Source organism: Protobothrops mucrosquamatus, unplaced genomic scaffold (genome assembly GCF_001527695.2).
Source record: "Protobothrops mucrosquamatus isolate PMUCROS unplaced genomic scaffold, P.Mucros_1.0 scaffold45, whole genome shotgun sequence".
NCBI lineage: Eukaryota > Metazoa > Chordata > Lepidosauria > Squamata > Viperidae > Protobothrops > Protobothrops mucrosquamatus.
Genome location: NW_015386427.1, coordinates 1,854,084 through 1,864,481, shown reverse-complemented (window position 1 = coordinate 1,864,481; position 10,398 = coordinate 1,854,084). Strand labels below are relative to the sequence as shown.

The 10,398-nt window shown below is 44.7% G+C and overlaps 1 protein-coding gene across 1 annotated transcript; it reads right to left on the bottom strand.

Annotated features, from left to right (window-relative positions):
• Window positions 1–6,417: 6,417 nt before the first annotated feature.
• OTUD1 (OTU deubiquitinase 1) lies at window positions 6,418–8,650 on the bottom strand. Its single transcript, XM_015811607.1, has one exon. The coding sequence runs from the start codon at window positions 8,648–8,650 to the stop codon at window positions 7,400–7,402; it is 1,251 nt and encodes a 416-aa protein (XP_015667093.1). The 3' UTR covers window positions 6,418–7,399.
• Between the last annotated feature and the right edge of the window lie 1,748 nt (window positions 8,651–10,398).

The following is a 10,398-nucleotide window of genomic DNA, read 5'->3' as shown; positions in this document are numbered from 1 at the left end:
TGGTATCTTTTCTGCCATTCTTCATTCCAAATCTACACCTGTTTTTCCCATTTCCTCGCATTCCCTCAAGACTTGTTAATAACTTTGAAATAAATGATTGAGAATACAGGTAGTCCTCAACTTATGACCACAATTGAGCTCAGGATGAATGTTAAGTGAGAAATTTGTTAAGTGAATTTTGCCCCATTTTACAATTTTTCCTGCCACAGTTGTTAAGTGAATCACTGCAGTTGTTAAGTTAGTAACACGATTGTTATGTGAATCTGGCTTTCCCATTGACTTTGCTTGTCAGAAGATCACAAAAGGTGGATCACATGATCCTTGGACACTGTAATTGTCATAAATATGAGCCACTTGCCAAGCATCTAAATTTTGATCATGTGATCATGGGGATGTGGCAATGATCATTAGTGTGAAAAATGGTCATAAGTTACTTTTTTTCAGGGCCATTGTAACTTTGAATGGACACTAAGTGAACTGTTGTAAGTCGAGGACTACCTGTACCTGTAGCTGTTATAGCCATTCATTTTGCTGAAACGAAGAGGCATTTTTATGGTTAAAGGAAGTATTTCATTTCTTCATCCATTGGATTACTGGTCCCACAACATATTGTTAAATAAAGGAGGATAACAATTTTAATACTGTCATTCATAGATGAGATTTTTTTTATTTGTATCCCACTTTTATTACTTTTACAAATAATAGGCGGCAAACATGTCTAATACACCTTCCTCCTATTGTACCCACAACAACGATCCTATGAAGTGAGTTGGGTTGAGAAAGAGTGACTGGCTCAAAGTCACTTAGCTTAGACTTTTTAAGAGGGCTTGAAAATTGCTCACAAGATTTCAGTGGGTTAACTATCTAATGCTGATAAAATTATGCAGCCAACCATCTTTTTCTCCATTTTATTGACTAGAGAATTGCTCTTTTTTTTCCACCAGCTTATGTTTTTATAATGGCAAGCTCAGAGTACATTCACAGTACACCGTTATCCCATTCAAACTACATCATTATGAATCCAAAACCATAGACTCTATACACTCAGTACATCCAGGTTATTAAAGAGAATAATAGCTTATTCTCACTTGGGCTCAAATTATAGTGTTTTTCTTTTTGATCAAACGGAAGAACTTCAAAATTTATTCAGGAACTCTATATATACAAATGGTAGACCCTGATACAGTTGAAATAGTCCTACATAAAAAGGTAGTAACCAGCACATTAAAAAAAATCTCAAAAAGAAATTAAAATAAAATTTAAAAAAAAGAGAAAGTACAGATCAGCCCAATTAGGGCAAAGAACTATTGCAGAGAAGTGGAGATGAGGAATGGAGGAATAAAACAAGTAGATGGAGAAAATGGAATTAACAGAACCTAGAAAACTTTAAATCTTTAAACAGGACTTCCCCATTGCACAGGTAGTCCTCGACTTACAACCACAATTGAACCCCAATAATTTCTTATTAAGTGAGCCATTTGTTAAGTGAGTTTTGCCTCATTTAACGGCTTTATTGACATAGCTGTTAAGTGAATCACTACAGTTGTTAAATTAGTAATACAGTTGTTAAGAATCTGGCTTCCCCACTGATTTTGCTTGTCACAAGATCATTAAAGGTGATCACATGACCCCGGGACACTGCAACTGTCATAAACGTGAGTCAGTTGCCAAGAGTCTAAATTTTGATCATGTGACCACGGAGAAGTTACAATGGTTCTAAGTGGTGAAAAAGATCATAGGTCACTTTTTTCATTGATGTTATAACTTTGAACGGTCACTAAATAAACTGTTGTAAGTCAAGGACTATCTTAATATGTTTTTGCATGGTGGATTTTTATAATAATATCTTGCAATTTATGAAAAGAAGACCCCCCCCAAAAAGGATACAGAAAATAAGTATTTAATGTTACTCATTCCTTGAATGATTGACATAATTTATAGCATCCTAGATCAAAGTCACCATGTAGACAATATACACACACCCTTGTGTAAGAGTCTACATACTGAGGATATGAGAATTCCAAAGTGTAGCTATACATTGTGGGGAAAAGCATTTCTTTTTACTAGTCCTAAACCTCTTGTAAGGAACTTTGGAGGCTAGGGGAACATTTTCTTCATTATTGATCCTGTTAGTCTGTGAATATATACTATATAATAATGTATATCAAATAAAATATTGACAGTTAGTGTTTCTGGCAGGCTACCAGGTGACAGAAGGTTTGCCTGGCCTTCTGCTTCAACCAGTAGATCTTTTATGTTCCATTGACTTGTTAATAACTTTGAAATAAATGATTGAGAATACAGGTAGTTCTCAGATGACTACAATTGAGCTTATGACCAGTCACTTCCTGATACAGAATACATACTTTCCCACAGCAACTACTCAATGTGGAAAATCAGACCTTTGAATTTATAATGCTTTAAAGTTTTCTGCTAGCTCATTTATTTATTTTATTTATTTATTATTTAAATTTATATACCGCCCTATCTCCCTTACGGGACTCAGGGCGGTGAACAGGCAATAATAAAAATCACAATAAATATTAAATAAAAAGCCTGCTCTAAAATACCCCCTATAAAAACCCTACAAAACACAATTAAAACTACGCCAGGCCGGCCGCATGGAATAGATGGGTTTTCAAGGCTCGGCGAAAGAGACGCAGGTCCGCAGTTGTACGTAGGTCGGGGGGTAGGTCATTCCAGAGGGCAGGAGCTGCCACAGAGAAGGCTCTCCCCCTGGGGGTCGCCAGCCGGCATTGACTGGCTGACAGCACCCTAAGGAGGCCCTCTCTGTGGGAGCGGACTGGTCGAAGGGACGTATTTGGTAGGAGGCGGTCTTGCAAATACCTAGGTCCATTGCCATGGAGCGCTTTAAAGGTTGTTACTAACACCTTGAAGCGCACCCGGAAGGCCACAGACAGCCAGTGCAGCTCGCGCAGGAGAGGTGTTACATGGGAGTATCTAGAGGCCCCCAAAATCCCCCACGCGGCCGCATTCTGAACTAGCTGGAGCCTCCAGGTGCACCTCAAGGGGAGCCCCATGTAGAGAGCGTTGCAATAGTCCAGGTGGGAAACGAGGGCTTGAGTGACCGTGCGTAGAGCGTCACAATCCAGAAAGGGGCGCAACTGGCGTATCAGGCGAACCTGATGAAAAGCCCCCCTGGCCACGGCCGTCACATGATCGTCTAAAGACAGCCGAGCATCCAGGAGGACGCCCAGGTTGCGGGCCCTCTCCGCAGGGGCTAATGACTCGCCCCCGATATCCAGAGATGGAGCCAACTGGCTATGTCGTGACGCCGGAAACCACAGCCACTCGGTCTTGGACAGGTTGAGTCAAAGCCTGTTCCTCCCCATCCAGACTCGCACGGCCTCCAGACACCGGGACATCACTTCCGCGGCATCGTTGGGGTGGTCCGGGCTGGAGATGTACAGCTGGGTGTCATCTGCGTACTGATGAAACTCCACCCCGAAACCACGGATGATCTCACCCAGTGGCTTCATATAGATGTTGAACAGGAGAGGCGAGAGGACCAACCCCTGTGGTACCCCACAAGTGAGGCGCCTCGAGGTCGACCTCTGCCCCCCTGCCAACACAAATTGCGACTGGTCCGAGAGGTAGGAGAACCACCGTAAAACAGTGTCCCCCAATCCCAACCCCCCTAACAGGTGCAACAAGATACCATGGTCGATAGTATCAAAAGCCGCTGAGAGGTCTAACAGGACCAGGATAGAGGAACAGCCTCTATCCCGAGCCCTCCAGAGATCATCAACCAACGCGACCAATGCCGTTTCCATGCTGTGCCCAGGCCAGAAGCCGGACTGGTGTGAGTCTAGATAGACAGTTTCTTCCAGGTGCTGAGGGAGCTGTCGTGCCACAACACTCTCAACAACCTTCGCAAGAAAGCGAAGGTTGGAGACGGGACGGTAGTTGACCAAAACAGCCGGGTCCAGGGAAGGCTTCTTGAGGAGGGGCCTCACCACCGCCTCTTTCAAGGCGGCCGGCAAGAGCCCCTCACTCAAAGAAGCGTTGACGATTCCCTGGAGCCAGCCTCGTGTAACCTCCCGGGAGGCCAGTACCAGCCAGGAGGGACACGGGTCCAGTAGACATGTGGTGGTGTTCAGCCGTCCCAGCATCCTGTCCATGTCCTCGGGAGTCACAGGATCAAACTCTTCCCAAAAAGTGGACTCAAGACCTGCCTCCATTGGCCCGTCTGAACTAGTCCAATCGAAGGCTAACCCGGTCCGGATCTGATCGATTTTGTCATGCAGGTAACACGCAAATTCCTCCGCCCGACCCTGCAAAGGGGCGTCCCATACCCTCTGATGGAGCGGGACACCCTAAACAGGGCGGCGGATCGGTTACCTGCAGACGTGATAAGAGCGGAGAAATAGTTTCATTTCGCCGCTCTTATCGCCACTAGGTAAGTCCTTAAATGGGACTTTTAATTTAATCTACAAAACTCCTTAATTTGGTGTCCTGTAGATGTGTTGGGAATTCCCAGAATTTGCAGACATAATGACCATAGGAATTGTGAAAATGCAATTGCATTGCATCAGAGGGTATTAGGGAAGCTCGGAAAATGAAGTTGGCATCAAACAGAGCCTAGAGTGAACATCACCAAATTAGATTTGCAAAGTCCAACAGCCAAAATTATTTAATTCAAAGCATAGCTCAATACACTGCGATGGAAAATTCAGATGATACCACCCCATTTTCTTAAATGTAGCATTAAAAGATGTTGGGTTTCACTCCTAACAAAAAAATGAAACACATGGTGTCTGAAATTATCAGCTTCACTTTATGTCTAATAGCCAAACCAGCTTATTCAGGCCTTACAATAAATGGCGGTTATCAGAAAGCTTGCCTCCAAGGACTTAACCTTGACACTTGTTTCTTTGAAAATTTTCACCTGCCATTTTCCAAAGAGAATAGACTCTCACCAAAACGTTTTTAAAAATCCTTTTTTAAAAGTTATGTTTGTATCTACAACTTTTTAATAAATGGATTCATGTTTATAAAAGTATTAAATAACTTTGGCAAGAACATGGACAAAGCACACACCTATTTTGTGGGTGGATAGCTACTAAATGACACTTCATTATCCAAATCATGGTTTCCGCTGGTGATTCCCACTTCCAAACAGGACTAGTCTGGTTTATAAATTGATGTTAATCAAAATGAACTCTGGCACAAAATTCTGTATGCTACATTCAATTTAAAATGAGAGCTTTGTTTATTTTTCCACAAATGCAACCCTGGACATATTGAAGTTGAAGGAGCATTCATTAATGTTGCAAGGAAACAGGCTTGAAAATCTCTTATGTAGCAAAACTCTCATTTTATGATTGGATTGACAGAGGAACACCTTTATTGTTCCTAGTAGAACAAGCAGACTCCACTTCCATATTCTTGGGCAAATTCTATTCATTTTTAGGACATCAGTTTATAGGATTTGATTCAGAGCAGCCTGATGTCAAGTTAATTCCACTAATCATGACACTTCATATAAAAAGTTGTTTCTGCAATTTGATTAGTGCACAACCAGATTTGTTTTACTGGAATTCCTGATTAGTCTATAACATGTTCTTACCTGTCCATGCTTATTCAATATGTTTGATTGATTTTAATAGTTGATTTCTATGTATGCGATCAACGAACTACAGCATCATATTGTAATTCGAAGTACCAAGAAAAGTTCTATTAAATGTGTAAACTGTTGCCTTTGGGAATGATGGGAAGGGAGTCTTCTGGCCTGCAATATGTAGTAAAAAAGTTATATCTTTACCACTTTGTGGTCCAAACTTCTCTTCCACTATATGTATTAGGTATCTAACATAGCCTCAATATGTAATTCATTCTGCTCCCACCACCACCACAGGCAGGTCCTGCAATTACAATCATTAGTACATTATTTTGAAATGGAAAACACACTAAAATGTAAAGCTCAAATAAATTGAATTCAGTTTAATTATGTGAACACCTCTTCCCCTAGAAGAAAAATAAAAAATCCCAGCTCTGTTGATTTTGCATCATTGCCTTCACCAAAAATATGGTCCCTTGCTACCAAGAGGTTACTTTTCCATGAACATATGTAAGAGTAATGTTATCTTCTAACCAGTTTATGACCTTGGAGCTTGGTTATATATTAAATGGTTCATATAAAGTCTTGACTTCTCAACCCCTTCCCCACTATTCAAAAAGTAGAAGCATCATGGAGATACTCCAACCTCTATCTTCATCACACTTGACCCTCATGTGCTCTTTCCCATTCACTATTCCTCATGTGGATCAGGTAGCAAGCCTAGTGCCAAAGTACAGAGAAGAAATCAGGCTTTGCCAAGAGTTTTTGTTTCCTTTCTGCAGCCTACCCAGAAACCTTGAGTTTAAGACAGATGTTTTCACCCACACAGATACATGTCACAGATCCAAGCAAAACTATACATTTATTCCAGAATGCTAAGAATATTGCTATTATACAAATACAGTATAAATTCCAAAGTCACAAAATAAAAAAGTACAAACTCCATTAAATAAATATATCTAACCATTTCAGTTCATTCAAAATTGAAGAGGGTAGTTTCTACCTTGAATGTTTGACCCAGCAAACCATACAAACTTAGTATAAATATATTTGTACATAATACCATCTTAAGCCAATTAGAAACAAAAGAATGTGATAAACCTGCTGATGGACTACCAAGGGGCAGACAGGAGGCATTTATACTCCTAAAAGAGCAAGTTAAAACCACATTGTTTGTGTGATTAACAAACAAAAAAGATCAATCAAACTGAAAACCCAGCTTACTCCACCTGAAACCAGAAGCCCAACTGCTCTCAACCTTTGCTAAGAAGCCACATTATCTCAAGAAATCCTGCTCTGAAGCAGTTACTTTTTCTGAGAGTTGCTAGGTAAATATTTTGTATTAAAATTATATTTTTAAAGGGTAACGAAAATTTATTTTCATCTACCAAGGAAAGACAAAAATGTGGGCTAGCAATGTAGTTGTTCATTGAAAGAATGATACTGTGAATGTGTCAGATATTAATATAAAATAACTGTTATGCTATCAGCCATATAGGCCAGGAAAAAAAACCTGTAGGCAAACAAAGGATGAAATTAAACTTTATTTTGGTGGCAAACAAAGACTAGAAAAAGTGCAAAAAGAAAAAATATCCTCTCTTAAAGAACAGAGTGTACAGAAATAAAAGAAACATTATATACACAAAAGATAGGAAAATAACTAGTATCTGATAATCTATAGATAAGCATTCATTTTAAATCTCACTCTCCCTTCCTTCTCTACAGGTTTTTGCTCCATGTACGAATTACAACTGCTAGAGAAAGAAATGGAGAACAATTAAGGCACCAGAACAGCAGGCAAGGGATGCAATGCCTCTCTCAGGAACAGGCATTCTGCTCAATGTACATCTTGGACAAGGACATTGCCATGGTTTTGGCCAGCTCCTCATCCCTCCTGCGCTGCACCTGAGTCTTCCTGCACCACTCCTCATATTCTGGATTGGGACACTGACGATCTAGCACAGCATCATAGTGGCCGTTGCTAAGCCAGCTCAACCAAATGCTGCCCCGGCTCGGATCCTCGGGGCCCAGGTAATGGGTCATGGTGGAGATGGTAGGGCTCTCGGATCTGCCTCCGGTGGTGAGGTGGATATTGACGTTCAGCATTTGCCCCATGGCCAGAAGCTCAGGATAGCCAGCCCAGGCGCCGTCCTGGGATGCGTTGATGAGGAACTCTCCCACGTCACCTTCGATGATGGGTGCGAAGTGCTCCAGGTGGTCGGCGATGTAGTGCACTGTCTGTTCGCGAAGGTCCCTGTGCAGCCGCTGGTCCCCATTGATGGCTTTGCAGACGGCGCGGTACAAACAGTTGCCGTCGGGAATGACATGGAAGCGGAAGCGACCTTTGTGCCGCAGGTACTTGTCTTGCTTCTCCACCTCGGCCAGGTACAGCGCCAGCTTTTCGCTCCGCTCCGTCTGACGCAACTGGCTGGGGCTCGCCTCCTCGGCAACTTTCAACGTGGTGGCGGGCTGAGACTCAACTCCGAGTCCCGAGTAAGAGCCGGCTGCCGCCGCCGCTTGCAAGGCCTGGCAATGCTCGTTGAAGCGGAGCCCGCGATTGCTAGGCTCCGGCTGCAAGGTTGGCTGGGCGGCGGCCGCGACTTCGCTCCCGCTGCTCTCCAGCAACAGCCACGGGTGGTCATTCGTAGAACTCTGCGGGTCCAACTCCCCCACCGCTCCGACGGACTCCGAGTGCTGCCGCAGTCGGATGGGCATGATTCTCTCCAGGTGCCGGCGGCGGGCCATTTGTGCCGTGGAGTCAAATAACTGCGGCTGCTGGTGCTGTTGCGGCGGCTTCCTCTGGACGGGCCCGGCCGGAGGCAGCAGTTCCAGGCAAGAGAAGGCCGGCATGGTGGTGGCTGTTCCCGCTGTGACGGCACTCGGGGTCCCTCCTCCGCCACCTCCGACGTCGCTCTCGATTCCTACCGGGCTTTGTCCCGCGGGCTCTGGCGAAGGAGAGACTTTGAAAACGACACCGGGCCCGCTGGACGCGCCGCTTCCCGCCGCCGCCGCCGCTGCTGCTGCTGCCGCGGCCGGATAATGAGTGACGCTAGTGCTGTAGAGCTGCATCCTCGGCTCTTTATAGGCTGTTGCGGTAGCGGCGCTCACAGCAACCCAGGAAGGCTGCAGGGGCCGGGCTAGGGAGCAAACACTGCGGCCACTGCTTTGCCGCCGCCCCTCCGAGCAAATAGCCAGAAAGGATGAGACGAGCGAGTAAAAATAGCCGCTGGCATCCCCGCCCCCCCGGCGTCGCCGTCCTGAGACCGCTTCCGCCCCCTCCTCAGTTCCTCATGCGGGCGGGGAGGCGGGTCCGCAGAAACAGCGCCCCCCTTCGCCCTCCCGTTTTCCTCGGCCCGCGCTGGAGCGGGAATTCCTGCTGCGCCACAGCTCTGGGAAGCTTCCTCCTCCCTTTCGTAGGCCTAGGCCCTCCTGGAAGCCACTGGAGGCCCGGCAGAGGGGGAGCGGCCAGGAAAGGCCGGGCCTTGTTTACTTCCCGCCCTTCAGCACGTTGCGAGACACACGTCGCCAAGGTGGGAGGAGCCTGGCTCCGGGCCGAGCGGTCGCTCCCAGGGCCACGTCCCCCGCTGGGGTGTTTGACAGGGCTTCCGGCAGAGGTTGGCCGAATTCCCCTCCTGCCACGGCCGGTTGGCCATGGACGTTGGCCTCAAAAACGCACACGCGCGCGCACACACACATTTGGTTCGCTGCCTCTGCTGCCTCAAGAAGGAGGGGGGGGCAAATAGGAATTACTTGCTTTGGAGACCCACGGGGTTCGCTTTTAATGCCACGAGGAAGTGCAGTAAGCAGTAAGAGTAAGCTTTCCGAGCGCCCGGAATCCTCTTAAGGTGCCTTACGGGGCTCCACAAGGTAGAAGGAGCGAAGGAAAGAGGAGAGTCCGCTGGCGGATAATAGGCACAAAGAGTCAGGTGGGGACAGCAACAAGAATCCGGCTCCTGTTAAATGCAGTGAGAAAATGCCTCTGAGCATGTGCACAATGCCGAAGGAATGAAGAAAGAAGTTATACTGCCCTTCTTCCGCATCTTGTGCTATGTTATTTTACTTTTTTTTAAAGCAGCTGCTACTTAAAAGATGTGTGTGTGAGAGAGAGGACAGACAGACAGATTCATCAAATAAGCAAATAGTATTGAGTACCCAGGGAACTGCAGAATACCAAATAAATTTTCTCCCCAGTTGATTAGATTTAAAGATTCCCCTAGTGCATGTTTTCATTTTTGTGTACTATTTGCTCTTTGACGTTGCTGTTTGGCTGCAACTCTGCTATGTCTATATATATTTAAGAGTTATACCTACCCAGTCTTTCACAGCATGGAGAAAAAAATACAGGTATTGCTTTATAGATTAATCTTGAGGGTTGTTGTTTTTTTTGCAAATTAAGATATTTCATTTGGTTTCATTCAATGTCACTGTTTACATCTATAGACCCAGAACTAGTGAAATGTGGTTCATGGCAGCAGTACTGTACAACACACCAGATCTAATCAAATATATCAAAATCAAAATGCCCAGTATCACAGATTTCATCAAGCTCTGCCAATCCCCTCTCTCAGGGACTGTAGCAGAGACTGTAATGCAATGACTAGAAACTACAGTACTCACGTACATACAACCAAAAGTATGGATCTTATGTAGACAACACCTTTGTCATAATAAAAAAGAACAAAATGACATCTTCAAAGGAATGATATTCACAAGGAAGAAGAAAGCAACCCTAACTTATCTAGATCCACATCAGCAAAAGAAATGGCATATTTGAAACACAAGTCTATCAAAAACTAATCAAGTGTTCCACTTCCAAA

Coding starts and splice junctions, on each gene's coding strand:
- OTUD1 (XM_015811607.1), bottom strand. CDS start 8,650: ATGCAGCTCTACAGCACTAGCGTCACTCATTATCCGGCCGCGGCAGCA.